The sequence below is a fragment of the Fistularia commersonii genome, chromosome 28 (genome assembly GCF_037954325.1).
Source record: "Fistularia commersonii isolate RoL2024-O1a breed Wild chromosome 28, RoL_Fcom_v1.0, whole genome shotgun sequence".
NCBI classification, from domain to species: Eukaryota; Metazoa; Chordata; class Actinopteri; order Syngnathiformes; family Fistulariidae; genus Fistularia; species Fistularia commersonii.
In genome coordinates this window covers 10,439,694-10,463,636 of record NC_141311.1, presented here as the reverse complement: position 1 = coordinate 10,463,636, position 23,943 = coordinate 10,439,694, and the positions used below count along the sequence as shown (strand labels likewise).

The 23,943-nt window shown below is 46.9% G+C and overlaps 1 protein-coding gene across 3 annotated transcripts in view; it reads right to left on the bottom strand.

The window, feature by feature from the left end:
* shisa6a (shisa family member 6a) overlaps window positions 1-23,943 on the bottom strand; it is a 43,395-nt gene that overhangs the window by 4,315 nt on the left and 15,137 nt on the right. Inside the window, exons 5-7 of one of the 3 annotated variants that reach the window (XM_086175519.1) lie at window positions 5,568-5,630; window positions 4,817-4,837; window positions 1,136-1,285 (exon numbers count right to left, since the gene is read on the bottom strand). In XM_086175519.1, the coding sequence (XP_086031645.1) occupies window positions 1,136-1,285; window positions 4,817-4,837; window positions 5,568-5,630 (234 nt within the window). The remainder of the gene's footprint in view (window positions 1-1,135; window positions 1,286-4,816; window positions 4,838-5,567; window positions 5,631-23,943) is intronic. The other 2 variants (XM_086175521.1, XM_086175520.1) reach the window with 2 other exon arrangements.

The following is a 23,943-nucleotide window of genomic DNA, read 5'->3' as shown; positions in this document are numbered from 1 at the left end:
ACCCTGGAGAGACTGTGTCTCCAGGCTGGCCTAGGAACGCCTCGCGGTCCCCCAGAGGGGCTGGACCATGTGGCAGGGAAGAGGGAGGTCCGGGCCTCACTGCTCTGGCTGCTGCCCCCACGACCAGATGAGCAGGGGAATATGGATGGATGGATGGATGGATGGATGGACATCCCTGGAGGGGAATCCCCCTTTTGAAAGGTAGAAGCCATGATGCCATGGGTTCCTCTGGCTGATGGCGGCTTCTCTTCAATCCATCTGAGTTCTTCTGAGTCGTTATGATTCTGCTCCAAATCCGGGGAAATTGTTGAAATTAATCTTTGTCGCCTCTAAACGGAGCCCCTGCTCAGAGCCGAGAGCCTCTTTGGAGAAGGACATGAATCAAGGATGTCCTTTGAGAGAACGTAGTTTGGCTGGTGAGCCAGGTGAGCAGCAGTGAATAAATGATTTATTGTGGTGGTGCAGAGGTTTGGCACTTCTGCCTTAAAGCAAGGAGGTCCTCTGGTTCAATTTCCAACAGGGGCCCTACCTGTATGGAGTTTGGATGTTCTCCCCTAAGTTTGCATGGGTCTCAGGTTTCTAGTGAACTGATGTCCATCTCTGTGTGACATGCAAATAGTTGCATGTCTATATGATGTGTTGATTAGAGGGGCAAGAGTTGTATGTCTCAATATAATGTGTGAATGATTGAGTGAAGGGTTGAGTCTCTCCATAGGTGGTGGCCTGATTTTCCTATAAATCCAGAACTCTCTCTGCAGTGACACGGACGTAGTGCTGTACTCGGGGTCCCTAGGCCTCCAGTGAAGCACAGGAACCCCTCCACCCCCTCCCTGCAGATCAGGGTGAGGTCGTACCACCCTGCAAAATTGAGAATGAGGCTCGACTCAGCAGGAGGTCACTTCAACAATGTCAACCTAAACCGGCCACTGAGTCAGAGCAGTGGTTTGTACCCGACATCGGTCGCCGCATTCTCAGGAATGCGATCGTTCTGAGGGACCATCTGGTCCGAGACACCGGGATGTCCGCGCCCTGACGAAGGGTCCGTCAAAACGGTATTAAGGAGTAACTAACAGGTGGGGTGACAGGCAAAGACAAAAGAGCGAGGGGTGAACGGCGGGAGGCCTACTTAACGCACGTGGTGATGAAGAGTAGTTACTTATGTCAGACTTGAGGGCCAGCTCGTAGGACGGCGGGAGGTGGCTGAGGTTCTGGAAGGATCTGGAGAGCGACAGGTCGTAGGGCTCCGTCGCCGAAGTCAGGATGTTGTTCATCCGCTGGGGTCTCTCTGTGGGTGTGAGCAGGAGGTAACGCGTCAGTCAACTCCAAGGTGTGTGTGTGTGTGTGTGTGTGTGTGTGTGTGTGTGTGTGTGTGGGAGGGGGTCACACTGGGAGTCTATTGGATGAGGGGATGGAAGGATGGAGGGATGGAGGCGGGCTGATGAGCTGAATTGCCATCAAACAAATCCGTACACGGTTTTAAAAAGGTGGGAATGAGGGGAGGCGGGCGAAGAGTCCACTGATTGTCCAAGTTTAATTATTTTGGTTATGTTAGTTTTATTTTTTAATGTTAATCCTCAAATGGTAGCTTATGGTGTTTGTGTGACATTAAAATTGTGTTTTGATTTTTGTGTCGCTCAAAATAAGCGCCGCGACCACCGATCTTCCGATGCACAGACTGTCGTTCAGGAGCACATATCACATCAACCCTTTTGCCTAAAGTTGACTGCTGGTTTTATTGTTGAGCCTTTTTATACATATTTAACCTTTGTCTTACCAGCTAAAGAAATCCTAGAATTTCCAAGTTGGCCTTTGTCCTCCCCCAGTTAAAAAGGGTGAACCTACAGATATTAACAGCAACAGACCATCTTCTTCTTCTTCTTTTTCTTCTTCTTCTTCTTCTTCTTCTTCTTCTTCTTCTTCTTCTTCTTCTTCTTCTTCTTCTTCTTCTTCTTCTTCTTCTTCTTCTTCTTCTTCTTCTTCTTCTTCTTCTTCTTCTTCTTCTTCTTCTTCTTCTTCTCCTTTCGGCTTTTCCCTTCAGGGGTCGCCACAGCGAGTCAACTTTCTCCATCTAACCCTATTCTCTGTATCCTCCTCTCTCACACCAACTACCTTCATATCCTCTCTCACTACGTCCATAAATCTTCTCTTTGGACCTCCTTGCTGGCAGCTCCAAATCCAGCATCCGTCTACCAATATATTCACTCTCCCTCCTCTGTCCATGACCCAACCATCTCAGTCTGGCTTCTCTGACCTTCTCTCCAAAACATCTAACATGTGCAGTTCGTATTCATCGTACCCATCCTGGTCACTCCAAAAGAGAACCTTAGCATCTTCATTTCTGCAACCTTTAGCTCTTCCTCCTGTCTTTTCGTTATTGTCACTGTTTCTAGTCCATACAGCATCGCTGGTCTCACCACTGTCTTGTACACCTTTCCTTTTATTCTGGCTGATAGTCTTCCATCCCATAGTACCCCTGACACTTTTCTCCACCCATTCCAACCTGCTTGAACCCGTCTCTTCACCTCTTTTCCACACTCTATGCTGCTCTGGACTGTTAACCACCAGTCCCTGAAATCCTCCAAAGTTTTGATCTCCACTCCCTGTAGCCTCAGTGTTCCACCTGGGTTCCTCTTATTCACACATATACTCTCTCTTGCTGCGACTAACCTTCATTCCTCTCCTTTCCAGCGCATACCTCCACCTCCCTAGATTTTCTTCAACCCTTTTCTCTACAGAGCTCAATGATATCTGCAAACATCATGTACCATAGAGATTCCTTTCTGACCTCATGTCAGCCTGCCCATCACCACTGCAAACAAGAAGGGGCTCAGAGCTGATCCCTGATGGAGTCCCACCTCCACCTTCAACTTCTCTGTTACCCCTACAGCACACCGCACCACATGTCACAGCTAGCATACATGTCCTGCAACAGACGAATTTCAAAATTATAAATTTTTGCCAAAATGTTTGCGAGAATCATCTGCAATCAACTAAAGGATCTTTTTCACAGCTAGCATACATGTCCTGCAACAGACCAATTCTAAAATTATGAATTTTAGCCAAAATGTTTGCGAGAATCATCTGCAATCAACTAAAGGATCTTTTTCACAGCTAGCATACATGTCCTGCAACAGACCAATTCTAAAATTAGGAATTTTAGCCAAAATGTTTGCGAGAATCATCTGCAATCAACTAAAGGATCTTTTTCACAGCTAGCATACATGTCCTGCAACAGACCAATTCTAAAATTAGGAATTTTAGCCAAAATGTTTGCGAGAATCATCTGCAATCAACTAAAGGATCTTTTTCACAGCTAGCATACATGTCCTGCAACAGACCAATTCTAAAATTAGGAATTTTAGCCAAAATGTTTGAAAGAATCATCTGCAATCAACTAAAGGATTTGTTTAAGAATTTAATAATATTTTATCTCCACTCCACAAGCCTACTTGGCTTATCCAAGCATGCGGATGCCGACAATCTATCCATCAGAACACAATATGTTCAGGTTGCGGGAACTTCCTCTTCCTTTCTGTATATTACTAAAGTGGTGCCCTGAGGTTCAGCTTTGGGATCCATTTTAGTTCCAATCTAAAAAAGAATCTCTGTAATAACTTGTCAAATGCAATTTATCGTTTCTATGCAGACGAAACCGTTATTTACTGTCGTTCAACCTCACACATTCAGGCTTTTGAGATTTTACAAGTTGCTTTTGTTGCCACCCAGTCTTGTTTATTTGATCTTAAATTGCTTTTAAACACAGATAAAGTCAAGTTCATGGTTTCGCCTCATACAAAGGTGCTACCGCAGAAAATCATGAGTATTTTAACATCTGAAGGAAAACATGTAGAGCAGGTTCTGAATTACGAATACTTGGGTTTTATCCTTGATCAGAAGCTCTCATTAAAAGCCCATGTAAATACTCTAAACTGGTTACTAAACTTCGGTGAAGCTTCTTTTTCTTCTCTCTGGCTCAGAAAGTTATAAGTGACAGCGACCGTTCTTACCTCTCGGGAAGTGCTTTATTGGAGTGCGTCATTCAAATGTCTCAAGTTCATTCTTTAATTGTTGCTCTTATTGTTGAGTCTTTAAATGTTGATCTTGGATTTTAATAAAAATGTTCTCAGGAACAATTGCTGCTGATCTCTTTAACCAGGTTGTGAAAGAGATCCTGATCTCAGTGTTTTATTTTATCTGGTTAAATAAAGGTTAATTAATGAAAGATAAAAAAACTGATAAAATAATAATTTAAACCAATAAAATTTGTAATATTTATCTTACAATATTTAGTAAAATAGTCAGTTTTTAAATTCGGGTTGACAGCTGACTGCACACACGCAGAATATAAAACAATGACGCCACTCAGAAGTGGATGCAGGTGGATAATTTAAGTTAGGCTTTTTATGTCCTAAGTACGAGGAGGACTCAAATAGACGTCGAGTATTTTTTTTTTTAATAGTAACCTTTCAAGGGACGGCGTATGCAAAAATCAAATCCTCCATAGGCCTTCAAGGATTTCATAAACGCAACACACAATTTTTTTTTAACATATATATATACCATAAAGGTTAAAACCCTGTACCAGAAATCCATTTGTTATTTGGAATTTAAAAAAAACAGGCCAGGGGATCAGGTTGGGGGAGGGGCGGTGTGGCGGAGTTTAAAATCTGCAGGTTCGAGTAAGAGTTTGATGATGATGAAAAAAAAAAAAAAAAAAAAAAAAAAAACACGAGCACGTCATGACGACCCCGCCGAGGAGGAGACGGGCGAGCGAAAAAAAATACACATAAACAGAACGTGTATGTGTATCACTTACCGTGTCTCATTTGTCTGTGGGCTAACAAATCCAAGTGAGAGAAGAAGGATCAAATTACAATCAACATGCACAGCAGGATCAGGATTCAGGGCCGGCTCTTGCTAACACACACACACAAAAAAAAAAAAAAAAAGGCAACTCTCGAATTATGCACGACGGTTGCGATCGCCGTCGGGAGCGAAATAGCACTCGAAAAAAAAGCACGGCGTGGAGAGTTTGATTCGCCGCTCCCGAGTGCTGTTGAAAGCCATCGCCAGGCCTGGAGGAGAAGCCGGTTTGCGGCGGCGGCGCCGCACTCGGCCCCGGGGAAAGTTGCTCAATGACAATCCTGGTTCCGGAGTGGATATTTGGGAAGGGGCTCAGGGTGAAATGAAAGCCGTTGTCCTATTAAGCTTTTAGCTCTGATCCGCTTGTCGGTTTCGGTCGTAGTTTTTTTAGTCGTCCAGGTGGCTCCGTTATAAAAGTGCCCTCCGTTTTCAAAGGAAATTGCATTTGAAAAAATATAACAATATCGGTAATCGGATTTTCAATAACTCCGGACGATCCTCTTTTTTCATTTCCTTTATCGGTTCCTTAGATTGTAATTTCCCCTCACAGCTGGAAGTCACAGTTTTTTTTTTTTTTTTTTTTTTTTTTTTTTTGGTGAGCTTTTGCGTCCGAACAAAAACGGCGGTTTTATCGCCAGATATCGTCCGCCCCCTCCCCGCCGCCCCCGGGACAGCGTGCCGGGACGGGTCGAGACGGTTCTTACCCAGTTTGGGCGTGAGGGCGGTCAGATCCAGGTGGCTGTGCTGGTAGTCATGTTGCGGATTTCCTGCAACACAAAGAGCGAAGGGGCGAGAAGGAAAATCAGAAGAACCCTTAGGTTCCCGGATGTTCCGAATAAAGACGTCTGCTTCAACGAGAGTTAAATTCCCGGATAGACTTCGCGTGGATCAATGTATTTGAGGCGCTGAAGTCCTTTCTGCTGCAAGTACTCATAGCCCACAAAAAGGACCGAATAAAATCGATGGAGGCTGTTTGGGAAGCAAACTGACACAAAGGATGAATCACATAATAACCGCAGCACGGGTTCGCTTCAACTCCAGCTTTGAATAGCGACATGTAAAGTTGCGGGCACGTGCATTGTGCGGGTGATCTGCGATTATTATTCGTACAAAAGCTGTGTTTAGCTTCTAATGCTAAAGCTAACATAGAAAAATAAGCGCCTGCATTTTATTCGTTCGCCTGTCAAACCGATCGTCGGAAGGGCAAACTTTTTTGTCCGATTTTTTTCCAAACTTTATCAGAGTTCTACCAAGTTCAAGGTGATTCAATGTCTGCTGATGAACCGGAAACACACCTTGACCTCTTCGACCTCCGCCGCTTTGATAACCGAGTCCCGTCATTCACCTGGCGGCTAACGGCTAGCTGTTCATTAGCTTGTCCTAAATGAGAGGAATCGGAGCGACATCTACGTGCACGTAACGTGATCCGGCTGCAAATGAAAACGAAGGGGTTGAATAAAATGACAAACAAGAGAAGAAGATGCTCTCGGGTAGAGACCCGGAGGCCGATGGCGACGGCGACTAAAGGCGGCGTTGCGTTTTGACCTTGAGAAACGCACAGCCTGTCCTTCTGCTGGAATAGAAAAAATAGCAAAAATTAAAAAAAAAAAAAAATTACTGTCAGTAACTTTATCACACACACACACACACAAAAAGTGTTGAACAATGAATCCAGCGTCGTCCCGCAAGACGCCAGGTGATCCAACCATCATGGTTACCAGTTATTACTGTGATTAATACTATTGTGCCGTTGTTGTCGCGGAAACAGCTGCGAGGGCGGGTTGTCGGGGGGGAATTTGGGTGTGAGCGTTCAGAGAAAAAAAAAAAAAAAACGCCTGCGACGTGATTTCGAAGTGCACGAACAAAAGTCAGAAACTCAAACCAGATTATGATAATCCGGTGCGGCGACAGTAATCTCAGTTGATGAAGGTTAAATTCCAGCGCGCCTTCATTGTGAGAGATTAGCAGTTTATCTCCAGTTGCGCGGTCTGACTCTTGTCTTAATGGGATTATATTCCCTTTTAACTTCTCCAGTCTCGCGCTCGCCATTGGTCGTCCTCTCCTCCACCTTTGGCCCCGCCCCTCTCCTCCCTCCCCGTCCAATCAGCTTCCCCGCCCTGCTTCCAACCTGGTCAGCGCCTCGGTCCCCGTCCTTTTCGGACATCCCAGCGTCTCTAATTCCCGTCACCTTAAGGTTTCGCTTTGAGAATCTGTTCATAATGTGTAATAAATGTGTAATAAACCTTTTTTTTCAGTTGACTCAGATTTGTACGTTCCCAGCTGTAAAAAAAAAAAAATCTTTATCCAGGTCAAACGAGACAGAGTGAGAGAGACACAGAAACCCAGATACGGGGCGACATCCAGGAGGAAGAGGAGGGAGATTCTCACCGCGGCGTCTTCCTAGAACAGGAGACGCTTGCATTTGCAAGGTAACAAAAAAAGTTGACCAGGTTGGTCGGAAATGAAGTTTCGGGAGAAGGAGCTCAAAACATTTCTGAAGGCCTTCGAGTCGGGAGACTTCCTCGGTCGGGCCGACGAGGAGGAAGGGAGAGAACGAGGACGTGGGGATATTAATATCGCCGGGGAGGAGCCTCGGCGCGGGAACCCGGCGAGGCCGATGATTGGAACGGTGAGACGAGAACTTTCCCTGCTCGAACAGTTGGACGTTCTTCCACTTCTTCTTCTTCTTCTTCTTCTTCTTCCTCAGAATTGAAGCTGAAGCACTTAAGGAGCTGGAAGACGGCGAATCATTACCAGAAATCAAATCGTCGCCATGAGGATAGAATAAATATCCAGCTAAATTGATCCTTTCAACGATTCTGGAAAGGGTCTGATTCCAGTAACCATGCAAGCATTCAACCTCATGCTAGTATCTCACACACACACACTTCCAAATATTCCCATCCATCTGTGTAAAAAAAAAAAAAAAAATTACACCCCCCCCTTACATGCCTGCCGTACCCTCGATGATCGAACCGGGTTGCTTGATTCGGTTGCGGTGCACCCATACACACACACACACACACACCCACACATGTTAAACATTCCCGTGCCCATTGAACGCAGCGCGTTCCCCTTTTCTGTGCCGTCACCTCCTACGTACCCTTCATATGATGAAAAAAAAACGCACCAAATTACCAAAAACGTCCAACCGAAGGTTTTCTCCTTCCTTTGCGGACTTTATTGACCCCAGATTCTTCTCATGCAAGGAAAAATCCGTGAAGATTGGGAGGAGATCCAGCTCAGAACCTTCAGAACCTTCAGCTTGGCCACGTCTCCGGCGCTTTACGGCTTACTTCTCAGCTCAAGGCCGACTAAACCGTTCCGCTCGACGAAATGAACTTTTATCTTTGATAAAGGAGCGCAATTTTCTCCACTACGCCGAAATATAATAAGTAATATATATAGCGATAACACTGTAACAAGCATCGAGTTGATGTTTTAGTGAATATCTGATGGCATTCTTTGACAGCTTGTTTTGTCATTTTTATTTCTGTATAACAACTTAACTGCTCGTTTTGGATTATGATTTTTCTGCGACGAGAAACTCCTCCGTTAGAACTCGTCCACAAAACAAACCGGGGACATACCGATCGCTCCGTTCGCTTGATATCGTTTATCTTCGTCTCGGGGGTTTTCAACCTTCGTCGTCCCCTCGGCCCCGAGAAGAGGAGCTTCCTGGAGTCTGTGAATGACTGACGAGGATAAGCACAGATTTATCTGATGTCTTCTCTGATAGTTAGAAGTAACATCACACAAAGCTGCCGTTATCCCCGCCATGGAAAAAAGCGACTCCGTGACCCCCGGGAGGGCGGGGGGGAACCAAGCGGGGGAGGATGGATTCTCTTGCGGGTGAAGGAGTGAATGCGCGTGTCAGACGTTTTTCCTCTCAGGCTGGAAGAAAAGCCTCCGACCAAAGACTCGAGATTGAAATTAAGATTTTAAGACTTCCTGTCATTCACAGAGGGTGAACGCCATTAAATCCAGATATGAGGACACCTGGAAAGAACCCGGGCGGGAGAACATGTAGACTCCGCCCAGACTCGCCCGGGCCGACGTGGACGTACAACATATTCCGGAATAAGCTCAGTCCGATCACCCGATAAATCACGTACCCGAGCTGTTGTGCTTTGAGAATCAGAAGAAGTGCGTGAACCGTCGCCCCCCCCCCCCCCCGGAGACCGTCTCCATCGATTCGCCGGAACCGTCTTTGACCGCAGAGTTTGGATTATTTGAAAATGCAGCTGTTACTAAAGGTGTTATTACGCATTTATAAAGCGTGAAGAGCCACCGCCTCCCTGAGTGGAAACCCGCTCAGGTGGAACGGACCTCTGAGCAGGTGTTTGCACATGTGTGTGTGTGTGTGTGTGTGTGTGTGTGTGTGTGTGTGATTCATCAGTGTTTACCGCCAGACAAAGGAATCATTAGGTTGTAATCGTATGCCGGAACATATGTCGTTTTTGGGGTCGTCCCGGCACAACGGCCATAATCTGCATCGACTCCCTCATAAATGTCCAACATTGATCATTGGAATCAACAACGGATCCAGTAATGACGCTCTTTCAACCCCGATATAACCTTCTAAAATAAAAACAAAACAATGTGAGCCTCTGATCGTTCCCTGGGCTCCGAGCTGGCCGGCCTATTAGCCAATAAAGGCAAATGCTGAGGGGAGAATAGCGAGGCACAACATTGGGAAATGAAAATTCACTTTCAAAAGAAAAATCCACTTTCAAGATAATTATTATCATATATTTAATTCTAATCTGATCAAAACTAATTATAACCAAAAATGGAAAATGGAAAAGCTCGCATTGATACAAATGACAGTTAAATTACTAATAGATGATACTTTGATTGGTACCTGCTCGCTCCCTGTGAGGGAATTATAATTGTTATTTTTATCATTATTGTCATAACAGGATTTTTGTTTTGTGGTACTTCTGTTGTATTTAATTTTTTTTTTCAATTTTTTCACATTTCTAAGCATGTTTTTTAACCTTATCGTCAAAAAAGGCAAAACCTGAAATACCAGACGGGCCGAACATCTGAATGATCTGCATGACAACATGTGCACCATCTTTGTTTCTCATCTATTAACTCCAAACTGCGCATCTTTTGTGGGTCGCCGGTGCCTCAGACGGCCGCCCCCATCGCCCGGTTCCCCCCCCCCCCCCCCCGTCCCCCTCCTGACCTTGGAAATTCTTCACAGGAGGCAGGAGGGAGTAAATCCTGTTGTGCTGGTCTTCAAAAAAAAAACCCTGTGACCTTTCTTCGAACAATAAAGTGTGAAAAACACACTGAGTAAAAAAAAAAAAAAAAAAAAAAAAAAAATTAAAAAAAGGTCATTTTTATCAGGCGGCGTATGTGTGTGTGTGTGTGTGTGTGTGTGTTTGTGTGTATGTCGGGTGGTGGGTCTCTCCCTCGTGTGTGTGTGTGTTTAAAACCAGTGACACAGTTTCCGTTCCTTGCCGCTGCTACCGCCCTGGTACTTGTGAAGTGGGTTAATTAGTCACCGCACAACTCCCTCCTTTATTAAAAGCCTTTTTATCAATGATATTCATATCGAATTGATTGGCTTCTCTCTATCTCTGCGGAACACACACCTCTGGACAACTGTTTCCAACAAGATGGCGGCAGGTCTTCACCTGACCCTGTTAGCATTAGCTAATGGCCCCTTTCGCTATGGAAGAACTTTTTGGGCTTTTTTCAGGAACTAGGCTGTTATTTTTATTTTTTTTTTTTTGAGCTGTGGACTTCAGTTCCCAGAAACATTTTAGCTCCTGCTCCGAGGCAAGGTCTTTTTCCGGTTCAAGAGCCGATTGGCGGAAGCCACACTCTCCGGAAAAAGAGTACTTCCTGGAACCAAATTCTGTGTTTTGTCCAAAAGCTGCGAATCATATTAACCTTTAAATCCCGTCGGGGTTTGTTTCCATCAGCAGTGATCTGATGCCATTGACACCTGTCAGTCAATCACAGGGCCACACACACGCACACACACACACATGCTAATGCTAATGCTAATTTTCATCTTGCTATCATGCCGCTTTCTGATCTCCTGTCTTAAAATGCAAGATGTGATTTTAGAAGATATCTGGAGGTGTTTCCTGCAATAATCCAGTATGTTTAGGTTCGGGGGTTAAAAAAAACAACCGAAAAAACGCATCCTGACGAAAAGTCCTGCAAAAAACAACGACAAAAAAACCCAAACCGGTTAGCATCCTGTTTGTATTTTCTACTCTGGAGGGGCACGGCGTTACCCCTCCTCCCCCAACCCCCCGATGGAAGCAGCAGGCGTCGCTTTTTTTCTCTCCGCCGCCTCATCACGCCATGATGAGAACGGATAATTACGCCGATTTACATGTAAATATGATTAATGTCGAGTTAAACTCCGAGAGCCCTGCCGCCACCGTCGTCACTGGCGCCGCAATATTTGGATCTTCTTTTAAAGTCGGTTAATGAAATGATCGTCCGTAAACAACGGAGGCTAATTAACGGCGGCGGGGTTTCGTGGGGCGGGCGGGGGGGATTTTCACGGGAGACTTGCGAAGAATGTGCGTCTGAGAGGCCTCGGATTGATTGGCCGCCGCCGTTGGGGGAAAAAAAACATCGACCTGTGGAGAATCCTAGACGATACGGGCGTCGGGCTGATAATGCCAGCGCTCGTTAAAAAAAAAAAACACAGTAGGAGTTTTTTTTGGAAATGTCAAGATTGGGAGGGGGCGGGAGTTTTTTTGTTTTTTTTCAATAATGATAATAAAAATAACAATCATAACAAATAGCTTTTAAAACGGACGTCTTCATTTCACATGCGCGATTTTCGCACCCAATCAGGTTGTTTCCCGCCGCGCTGATGAAGTAAGGTAGTCTCCAAGTATCAAAAAAAAAAAAAAAAAAAAGGTTTATCGCTGTTAAACAGGAGCAAATGGATCAGATCTGAGAAATACTTGGGTTTGCACCCGCGAGGTATCACCACATTACCTGGGGTATTAGTACCGCTACTGCCTCTGCGAATTAATCGATATTATTTAAATCAGTATCACTACATATTGGAATACTTAACCTGCGTCTTTTTCTATAACACCTGCATTCTAATGGAATGGGTTTATATCATTATCATTATCATTATTATTTTACATTAATACAAATTATTATAAATGACTGTAATTCATATTATTATTATCATTGCAATGACGGAGCGCCTTCCACGTTGGAGTCGAATGAACTTCCTGCCACCTCTTGACTTTCATCCGCGGGCTCCTGCTGTCGGGGAACCTGTGGCGGTCTTCGCTCCTCTTTCATGTCGACAAGATTTCAGCTTTAATTAGAGGCGCGCTTTGGCTTTTCGGGGCATGTTTTTCAACCTTCAAGTATTCAGTCTAGTGGGTGGTTGCTGGGGGAGGGCGCACGACCCCCCCCCCCCCCCCCCCCGGGCAGGAATGCTCCGTGCTTTTACTGCAAACGGTGAGAGCCTGCGGCGAATGGCATGGCGGCGGTCACAAGGCGGCGGTTAATTTACAAAGAGCGGGGAAAATCGAACTCGTGGTACCTGATGAATGAGAAGCCACGGCGGCAGGAGCGGTGGTGGCGGGAATCTCCACGGTAACAGCCCGTTTTTACCGAACGCGGCACGAACAAGCCTCTGCTCTGTGTTGATCTGGTGGTGGCGGTGGGCAACATAGCAATCCTTGCGGGCCTGACAGGAATCAGCGTCCAGGTTTAGTCACTAGAGAGTCGGATGTTTCTTCCGACACGGAAAACACAATGTCAAAACCGCCAGGGGCCGAGAAAGAGCAGGGTTATATTTTTAAAATTCAGCAGAACTGCAGGCAACGCTGCCTGGGGGAGATCTCGCTCATTCCACTTATCAATTAATTGCGACAGGATTATTGTGTTTCCCGTGACTCCTCCTGCGGTCGAAACACCCCAAGGGTGGTTCTGCAGTTGAAATGGAAAATCTCATATTTCTCACATCGTCTCACATGCTTGACCAAGAAGGAGAAGACGTTTCTCCACCAGAACCTGGACAACTGTGGCTTCACGTCAATCCGCCCAAGAAAATCATCAATCTACCTCCTCTGCATCCTCTTCATCTGACGTCCCCGAAGTAAAAATCGGCTGCACCGTTCTACCACCACCCCTGATGCTCCACCGTATCGTAATTGGTATCTGCTGATCGGGAGATCAGCAGAAGCTCCTGCAGGTCTGGGGTCCCGACCTTTAAGAGCGTCGGCGAAACACGACGAACCTAAAAGCGCGGCCCATACCCCGACTCGTAAAGTTCTTGACCGGAAGGCTTTTCTCTGGCACCCTTAGCTACTGTCAGAGGACCTGCTATGAACATCTCACCCCCAGTGTTAGTGCCCCTTCAGTAAAGCCTCAGACTCAACTTGATTCCAGAAAAAACAAGCAGAACCCAGAAACGGATCTCCGTCATGTTAGGACTCTGAGAACATTTATATTGGATCCGGAGAGTCCATCGACCAGCCCCCCCCTGCCCCCTCACCCACTTGTGGTCTCATCCCTCCCCGGGCAGTTTATTGACAATCTTATTCGGACCGTAGCTGTGCAAGTTTGTCGCTCCTGGAGGTTTTAAAAAAAAAAAAAAAGGATCTGAGAACGAGATCGAACGCCGGTGGTTTCCCGCTTTGCTGCGTCTCGCGGCTCTGCTGGATGTCTGAGCCGAAGGCTGGACACCGGGGCGACGGGGTCTGTCGCACATATTCTGAAAATAAGCCGAACGCTACGCTAGTTTTGTGTCCGACTTCCTGTTCCACACCGAAAAAGAAGAAGAGTCGCAGCCCGAAGCGAAGCCCTTGTGCAAAGATAGCATGATGTTCCGGCGGGAACAGAACACACACTCCCTTATTTCACTTAAACGGAGAACTTCTGCGTCAGACGATACAGGATCACACCCGCCCTTTAACAATAAGATGCTTTCTAGGGGCGGATGTTCACCTTAAACTTGTTTTGCGTTGTTTGGGTCTAGAATTCATAGCGCTCTGGATTCCACTCTCCTCAACAAGTAACCAAAGCCTGTGATTGGTTATTTTCTCCAGTGGTGCTGAAGCCCCTGCCCCATTACTCCTATTATTTTCTCAGCTGGAGTCCTCCAGCTTCAGAAGACACTCCCAACAAGGAGCTTGTCAACAGACGCCGCAGGGGCTGCTCCATAGACACACATTAGCATGCGTGGAGTGGACGAGGATTACGTGCATCACGTCTAACCTCGCCGCAGAGCGCAAAAAAACTACATTGACTCAGAGGTTGCTATGGTAACATACAGACAAGCGTTGCCGTCTCACTGGATCGTTATTGAGGATAGAGGTCCGTCCGACTATCATCTCGGCTCGACGGAAAAGACCACGACCGAGCAACCAGGCGGAGGACGAGAACATGAAGAGAACCTTGGATCAGAACCTGACTCCTGATGTTCTTGGACATCTATACAAGTTTAAATCCTTGAAGATTGTTGAGATGCACCATAACCTGTGACATGTCCTCTCAGTACCAATGGTGCACTGTTGTTTCTTGCTTGGCTTACTTTATCTTGATGTCAACTTGTGATCTGAGATGGTTAACTAGTTTGAATGCTTATGAAATAAGGCGGTTCTTTCACTACACATATCCAGACATTATCTTTGGAAATTATTCTACAAAAGAGGATGAATCTCTCAGAGAACAGCAGCCGTTGTTGATGAGCAGTGATCAAATGGACAACGTCTGGAAAAGGAACCTGGGCGAGTGAAGGCGTCAGAACTGAAGATGTGAGTCGAAACAGACACCCGGTCGAAAGCTTAAGTGCACGAGAACGCTGCTAAGCGCCCGTGATCTCCTCTCAAACGTGCCCCGATTCGTCAGGACCCGCGTTCATCTTTTGTTCGCCAAAGGAGAACCTCGAACGGTCTCCGTTCCCCTGCAACCTAATGAATTCCTTAAAAATGGGACTTTTATTTTCGGTCCCTGTTGAGTCCTGGGCTAATTAACTTCCTCTCGGTGGAAGCAGGAGCAGAAAGATCTGCTGGAAATCTACCGATGGAGGGAGACCGACTCCTCTCCCACGCCTGCCTTGGATTGATCCTTTATCACATATTTATAATAACGCGAGGCTTCTCAGTCTCAAGCTGAAGGGCTCTTTGATATAAACATACAAATCTAATTTTAGTGAACTGCGTGCTTCTACAACGTCATTTTTAGAAGAATTCATTTATTGTCACATTTTGTGACAAGGACTGTTTGGTTCCAAGAATGGACGCTGTAAAATGTTACCAACCTCTGTGCTCATACACAGTTAATACTACCAAACTGGGCGCTCATATTAGCATATTAGCTAATATTAGCGATCTGTATGCACGTAAAAAGTTAACATTACCGAACTGCGTCCTCATACAAAGTTAATGTTTACCAACCTGCGTGCTTCTGCAAGGCTATCATTAGCGACCTGTGCGCGAGCTCCCACATGTTCATGAGGTGCTAACAACGGATTGAAAAAGCACTTTTGTAGGAAGTTTCTTTTTATGTTTACATTTCCCTTTAACCAGTTTTGTCTCATCTGTCTCATCTATCGTGCAGTTGCATCTTGCTTCGGTGTAATCTGACTCCCTGGAGTTTTTTGTAAAAACAAACATTTCATAGTGCAAATGAAAGTGCATTGAAAATGTGTCAATTTTCTTAACATGTTTTTTTTTTAATTTCATTAATTTAATTCAAATTAAACATTAAAGTGCTAGCACTAATCTTAACATAAATAAATAATGATACCATTTAACCTTGCCTTAAGTCTAATTAGAGCAAAGTGGGACAATATAAATTAAGTTGTATTAGTAGTTATAATCTTAGAAAAAAACAGGCTTCACAATGACGGAAATTTCTTAGCCTTTATAAACTGTTGCAAGAGTGGTAGGATTTTTTTTCAGTCTAAAAATAATACATGGTAGGATAAATAAGCAGGTTTTTAATATTAATCACACATACTCTTCATGCCCTCTAGTTTTGGATGATGCATTTTTCTTACTCTGCGATGATATTGTCAGAATTCTTACTTCTTTGCTTTAGTAATGTCTGGAGGGAGAAAAAGCTCCTTTGGATCAGAGTCCGTGCAGAGCTTCATTTGGTATCAAAGTCCGAATTCCTTCAGCTACGTGTTCCGTCCAAACTCCTCATGCAGAACAGACCTTCTCACGTTTGTGCTCTCACTGCATTTTGTTCATCCGCAGGCCGCTTACCGACAGATCTGGCAAAAGCTCAGCCCGTTCCAAGATTAGACCAGCAGAACCAGTTCTGGGACAAATTCAGGATGACATCTTAAGGTTCCAGCAAAAATAATGGCTCCCTCTCTATTCTCTGTATCCTCTTCCCTCCTACCAACTAACTTCATGTCCTCTTTCTCTACATCCATAAATCTTCTCTTTGGTCTTCTTCTAGGCTTCTGGCCTGGCAGCTCCAACCCCAGCATTCTTCTAGCAGTATATTCACTATCCCTCAGCTGTAAATAACCCAACCATCTCAGTCTGGCTTCCCCGATCTTCTTACATGTGCCATCCCTCTGATAGACTCATTCCTATCCATCCTGGTCACTCCCAAAGAGAAGCTCAACATCTTCCCTGCCACCTCCAGCTCTGCCTCCTGTCAGAGGAGCATTGATGGTCTCACCCCTGTTTCCCGTGTTGACCCTTGTCACTTTTCTTCACCCGTTCCAACCTGGCTGCGCATGTCTCTTCATCTCCTCTCCATGTTCTTCATTGCTCTGGACTGTTGAGCCGACGTACATGTATCCTCCTGATTCTTGATCTCCACTCCCTGTCAGCTCACCGCTCCACTCGGGTCCCTCTCATTCACACACATGTATTCTAGCTTGCTCAAGCTAACCTTCATTCATCTCCTTTCTGGGCTATACATCCGGCTCTCTGGACATTCCACTATCTGTTCTCTGCTCTCCAGATCACAATGTCGTCTGCAAACATCATGCTCCATGGAGATTCCAGTCTAACCTCATTTGTCAGCCTGTCCATCCCCAATGCAAACAAGAAGGGGCTCAGAGCTAATCCCTAATGGAGTCCCTCCTCCACCTAGAACTTCCCTGTTACCCCTACAGCACACCGCACCACTGTCTCACAGCTGGCATACATGTCCTGCACCAGTCTAACATATTTGTCTGCCCCTCCAGACTTCATCACTCAGTACCATAGTTCCTCTCTTGGCACCCTGTTGCATGCTTTTTCTAGATGTAGAAAGGCAAAGTGCTCGTCCCTCCTCAAACAGGAAATCTACAGAAGGATACAACATCTGGTGATTCCAGTCTAACCTCATCTGTCAGCCTGTCCATCACCACTGCAAACAAGAAGGGGTCCAGAGCCGATCCCTGATGGAGTCCCTCCTCCACCTTGAACTTCTTTGTTACCCCTACAGCACACCTCACCACTGTCTCACAGCTAGCATACATGTCCTGCACCAGTCTAACATATTTGTCTGCCCCTCTAGACTTCATCACTCAGTACCATAGTTCCTCTCTTGGGCATCCTGTCGCATGCTTTGTCTAGATGTAGAAAGGCAAAGTGCTCGTCCCTCCTCAAACATAAAAAATTTACAGGGGGATAAAACATCTGGTGATGCTGTTCTAAGCCTTGATCCCAAAGAAAGGCGCATGCGATGCACATGCACTATGAAGAACAGAACAAGTTCTGCACAACAACAGAACACCTTGACATTTTGTCAATCTGATTCCAGAAGGACTGCTTTTGTACAGACTGCTTTCGGGGAGTTTAAATCTTTGTATCAGATGTTTGCATTCTCTGTTTGAATAAATCAGATTTTATTCACTTCAGTGTGAAAATTCGGGTCGTTCCAGAAGGCGCTGCAGTAAGTCGATATGGAACCAGACGGCAGACGAGCCATGGGTCTGGTTTCAGGCCCCGCCGCCAGGTCTCCTCCCCTCTCCCTCAGTGACAGGAATGTGTTCTGCATCCAGTCTCCAGAACACAGAGTGGTGATGAGGTTGTTATTATTCCTATCACAGATCCAGAGGAGGGAGCTGCAAAGCTCACAGGTGCAATGGATTACCGTGAGTGGGCAGCCTCAGCGCCCTGTGACAAAGATGGCCGGTTCCTCGAAGTTCCCCTGTTCCGCGGCGCTCCGGCTGCAAACAGCCGAGCTGGATTTAAATCCCAGGCCGGACGCTGGACGGGATTAATTCGAGAAAGAGGCGATTCAACAAACACTCGGAGAAGCATTCAGATTTCCTAGGAGACCGAGGGAGTGAGCCACGGATTCATTTCGGCCGCCCAGGTCTTTGATGGTCATTTCTCCGGGGGTCACGTGACAGGGTAGCATCCAGGTCCTGATCGGTTCTGCAGGTGTGGACACAGACACTGAGCGTGGAGCGGTTCTGACCCACTGAGCCGTCCCCGTCAGTTTTAAAGAGCAGAGGAGAAGATCCAAATGTCTCCAGCATCCATCTTGATTTTCCATCGGTCTTCCCCTTCTAGTTTGGGTCGGTGAACTTAACCAACAAATCCTCTACTGTGGATCATCTGACTCCAGAACCACAGAACGGCAGGCGAGTCCACGGACGATCGATACGAGTAAAGACCCGTTTTCCAAGCACATCTCGGGGTGAATGAGGTTCTGAGGAACGAGGCTCTGTTGGAGGACGTTTAAGGTACAAACTGAATCACGGTCTTTATTCACCTGATGGAAATACAGAATTGCTGGTGTTCATGTAACAGAGAAAAGGAATTGGTCCATGTTACGCCTCCTGGTTCACCTCCCAACCCGAAACCCAACGGTGACCCCATTAGAGTATTTAAAGCAAAACACATCAGATTGGAACCGCAACAGATATGAGCGGTAACGTGCCTGGCTCTGGGGAACGAACCAAGGGTACGCGATTCTTTAGAAGCTTTTGGACAGTTAAGTTCTAAGATCCAACTCGAATTTTGTTCCAGGAACTCGCCTCCTCTAGGGGAAACCCTTTAGCTTTGAAATCCCAAAGGCAGCAAGGGACCACGATACATGATGCAAGCGTCTGCGACACTCAAAAACAAAGAGCAGCAAAGAAAATGTTAGCATGGAGAGCGAAGATGCTGCAGCATTCATGTTCTCCAGGGCGGGAAAAACAATAATAATAAATGGTGTTTTTATTTCTCCCCTGCACTGCTTAAATGAGTGAAGAACCCTGCCGTTAGCTTACCCTGGACCTATTTGGGTGAAAATGCCCTGGTAACACCTCTGTGGCATGGTGGGTCAGAAGAGCTCCGACCTCTCTGTTGCACCATTTCTTGCCGGTTCAAAGACCAAAATACTTTTTAAAAAAAGTATCTGATGACGGCCGTGACTTAGGAGTCTTGCCATCCACCAAGCACCTGCGTCACGTGAGCTCCAATGGAACCGTAAAGTGATCCTGCCGAGGAACCGGGGACGCCTGAGACCCCATGGCTCCAGGTTCCTGTGCTTTCTGAATTCAAGGTTAAAACAGCCCAGTTCCAGAAAAGGTTTCTCGAAACTGCAAAAAGTTCCTGCAGCGCCAAAGGGACAATTCACAGAACAATGCCTAAAAACAGGGACACATTTGGTGGGAAGAGAGTCTGAGTGAACATCTTCACATCTTCCAGAAAAGTCTGATCTCTCAACACTCATCAGAAGTTCTTCTTCTTCTTCTTTCGGCTTTTCCCGTTACGGGGTCGCCACAGCGAGTCAACTTTCTCCATCTCTACCTTCATATCCTCTCTCACTACGTCCATAAATCTTCTCTTTGGTTTTCCTCGAGACCTCTTGCCTGGCAGCTCCAATTCCAGCATCCGTCTACCAATATATTCACTATCTCTTCTCTGTCCATGACCGAACCATCTCAGCCTGGCTTCTCTGACCTTCTCTCCAAAACATCGAACATGTGCCGTCCCTCTGATAGACTCATTCCTGATCCTATCCATCCTGGTCACTCCCAAAGAGAACCTCAACATCTTCATTTCTGCAACCTTTAGCTCTTCCTCCTGTCTTTTCGTTATTGGCACTGTTTCTAGTCCATACAGCATCGCTGGTCTCACCACTGTCTTGTACACCTTTCCTTTTATTCTGGCCGATAGTCTTCTGTCACATAGTACCCCTGACACTTTTCTCCACCTATTCCAACCTGCTTGGACCCGTCTCTTCGCCTCTTTTCCGCACTCTCCGTTGCTCTGGACTGTTGACCCTAAGTACCTGAAATCCTCCAGCTTCTTGATCTCCACTCCCTGTAGCCTCACCGCTCCACCCGAGTTCCTCTCGTTCACACGCATCCTCTCGTTCACACACACCAGAAGTTGATGTGTAGAAAACAATCATCTTCTTGATAGTCAATATGCGATTAATCGAGGTTTCCTCGGGTCTGCAAATGAATTCCGACATGAATGAATCCGAATGAGTGAGCCATCAATCATCCAACCACTCACTCGTAAATAAATACGAATATCCAAACGTGCTCCGAAACCGAAACCGTGACCGAAAACCAAGTCTATCCGACGCCGACGTTCTGGCTCGAACCTGAAAAAATCACCAAATTTTTCCAGAGTGTTCTGACGTTATCCTCCGGTGGAACCCGGGACGCCTGAGCTTCTATTTGTAGCTGTGGAGTGATTTGACACGAAACACTCCGCGCTGCGTCCATCCTCAGAAGCCACGCTGCACTCCTCGCCGCAGTGTGACCTGGATGAGACTTGAAATGTGGGGCAGCGCAGATTGCATTGTGTCCACGGGGGCCGGTGGGGGTGTTGGGGGAACTGCGGACTCCGCTCTCTGCAAGCTGGCCCCGGGTTCAGGCCCCGGGGGAATAGCCGAGAGATCCCGCCGATTCCTTTTCGGTTTAGGATTCTGGCAGGTGCGGTTCCTTCGGCGCCGTCCGCAAAAATTTGGATCGGCCTTCGGGAGTTTGACTTTGTCGGGAAAGGTTTTCGGAAAAGAAAGGGATCGCATTCCTGCTAGGAGTCCTGATGTCAAGTGAGATCAATTTTGTCCTCATTAGTGGAGGAGCGCGCCGGTCCCGGAACAAAACACCCGCATCACTTCATTCTACCGGGAAGCCGTAAAACAGGAAGCTGCCGAAACTTCCATGGTGACCGACATGGGCTGGGATCCACGTCGGCGTGTCTTCGGGACGTAGTTACTCTTCCCGAACCCCTTTTTTTTCCTATTATTTGGGATTGAAGTTTCTGATTGTTTCTGAATCGGCAGAGATTCGGCTCCTCGATGCGTTGGAAGGGAGCCCGTGAGTGGTTTCCTTCAGCCGTTGACCAAACACTGGCTGAGACAGGACGCGTACCTGGAGTCGCCGCGGGCCGACATGGCTTTCCCGGTGATGAAGATGCCGCTCGGGACCAGTGAGAACAGCGGATCGATAATGTTGCCAGAACTGGAACTTGGGTCAGATACAGGAAGTGACCACAGTACTGACATCCTGGAGCTGTGACCCAGTTCTTCTTCTTCACAAAAGCCGGCAGGCCGTCTTATACGCACTTAACTCCAATGTCACGGGGGTCAGCCGGAGCTTGGCCACGTCAGGCATCTTGTCCAGGAAACTGCCAACAGAGCCGGACGGCGCCCGCGGGCTCGGCCGTTCCTCCGCGGTGCGCCAATGTACGCGAGACGCGCCCCGGCATCCTCGGGCCGAAGGCTGCTCTACCCTTCGGATCACAAGTTCAATTAATTTCACAGTCGGCGGCTCCCGCTCATTTCACAGCGGCCTGTTGTCTGGAGAGAAATACGGAGGGTTTGAAGCGGCCCCTCTCGCCCCGCCGGCCGTGAAGACATCTCCCCTAATGGCTCCACAGCATCTCGGAAAAAAACAGGAATGCAACATGCGGCCGAAAATCTGAGGGCCTCCGCCTTCCGCTCTACCTAAAGGTCATTTTTTTTAAGGAGGAAGACCTGAGTCCTCTCAGCTGGGTATCAACTAGAAGTCAAGAAGAATAGGAGAAGATGGTGCAAATCTTTACTCCGGAGTTTTCCAGTTTGGCCAGCTGAGATGTGACCTCCTTACGAATGATATAAAATCAGTACCGGACTGGAAATGGTGATCGTGAGTCTTCGTGATTCATCTTCATTGTCTCAGTTTAAATCCCCGCGGGAGGTTCGGCGAGTCGGTCGTCTGCCCGTCGAGCGCGAGTCAGAGCCGAGACGTGCGGGATATGAATCGATTCCCCTCGCTTTATCTTTCGTGTCCATTAGACCTGTCGGGTCAGCGAGATAGATCAACCCCCAACACGGCTGGAAAGAAATAAAGATTTCGGTTTCAAAGTTAAGCGATTCTGGCTACAAGCTAGCTAACGCACAGGTGACTGATCGCTAGCTGTCACGTGCTATTGTCAGTATTGACGGTAGAAATGGCGCTAAAAAGGAAGCCGGGCCGCTGTTAGAATTAGGTAGAGACGACAATGTCAAAAAGTAAATGGAGCAAGAAGACAAACCCCGGATAGGATTCCGGTCGACAGCAGGTCAGCCCTCCAATCCCAAACTGTTCCTGTTTAACCTCCCATAACACGACCCCAGGGAGCCGCTTTATTATCAGTCACTGTCCAAATCTATAAGACCGCGTATTAATAGGCGGATGGTCGGCCCCACCTGCCCGTCCCCCCGGGGGTCAGGTTCCTCCTCCCGGCCGCCTTTCGCAGCCCGAGCGGCCGTGACACGCTATTAGCTGCATAACAAAGTTGGGAATTGAAAGCCGCGGAATCGCGTTAGGATGCAGATTAGCGTTATCGGCGCCGCACCTGTCAATATCTATTATAAGCGGAGTCCAAGGACGGGGCAGTTCCGGGCGGAGAGCTGCTCCGCTCAGTCCCGCCACCGCTTCACACCGATACCTAAAAGGACGAGCTGGCATTGTGAAGCGGAGAATCAGCTGGGAAGGAGTAGGCAGGCCGTACCGGGACAAGATGACCTGAGACGCCCATTTGTCTAGAATATTTTCTTTCTCCGGTAGGAGGAGGAGGAGGAGGAGGGTCTGCATTCAAAGTAGGACGAAGATTAAAAAGAAATCGAGCAGAAAAACAAATTCCAATGTGGCTGATGGAGCTAATGGCCGCTCCGTGGAGGATGATGGCCTCATCTAAAAGATCATTTTCATAAAACTGGCCGGTTGAAGCTCATAGCCGGAAACCTCACATACACACACAGGATAATATTTACCACCATAGAAAAACGTTGATCCTCATTTATGAATCTCTTTTTTATCCATGTTCTGCAAAAGTCTAACAAGACCTAATACGAGCGGTCATGGCTCTCCAGTATTGCACCTGACTCCTCATACAATTCAGAGTACAATTTAAAATTCTTCGCCTCTCCAATAAAGGCCGAAAATGGCCGTGTACCGTCATAGCTCAGGGAACCTGGAACCCAGGATGCAAGGCTTCAACAGTTTTAAAAATTTGGTGTATCCTATGGTGTACGCCTGAAGGACAAGGGTGTTTCAAGACGGCAATGTTTGTATTCTGGCCAGAGAAGACAAAGGGAAGACAGGAGGGAACATTTGCCACAATCTTCCTGGGATCCATCCCAAGATAAACGAGCTCCCACAGACCAGGGCTATCTCCAAGCCATGAGGAAAGATCCACCACCGGAACCAGACCCAGGCAATTACCGACCATCCCCAGAAGTTGTACCTCTGTTCCCACTTTATGACACCCCTGTTAGCACAACGGCCACCTTTGACCTTGTTTCTGCAAAACAACTCTTCCATTTGCATAACAAACCCGGACCGGCCCTCGACCCCGGCGGTTATATTCGGAAACTCCCCACAGTCCACTCCAACAGAAGAAGCCTCTCGGATGAGAGGTAAGACGTCTTCAAGCAAAAAAAATCGAGTTCAGCTACTACGAGAAGAAGATTTGACGAGAGTAAACCACGAACTGGATGAATGAGAACCTCCACAGACAAGCGTGAGATCAACCCTCACGTTCAACCCAACCGGTCGAAGCGGAAGGACGCCAGCGTCGGGCTCGAAGGTGTAAAATGCGATTTCCTTAGAATGACTTGCACCCGAAATCAGCTTTAAATTGCATTAGTTTAATCCATGAATGAATAAGTGAATGAAAGAGAGCCTGAAGGGTTGGC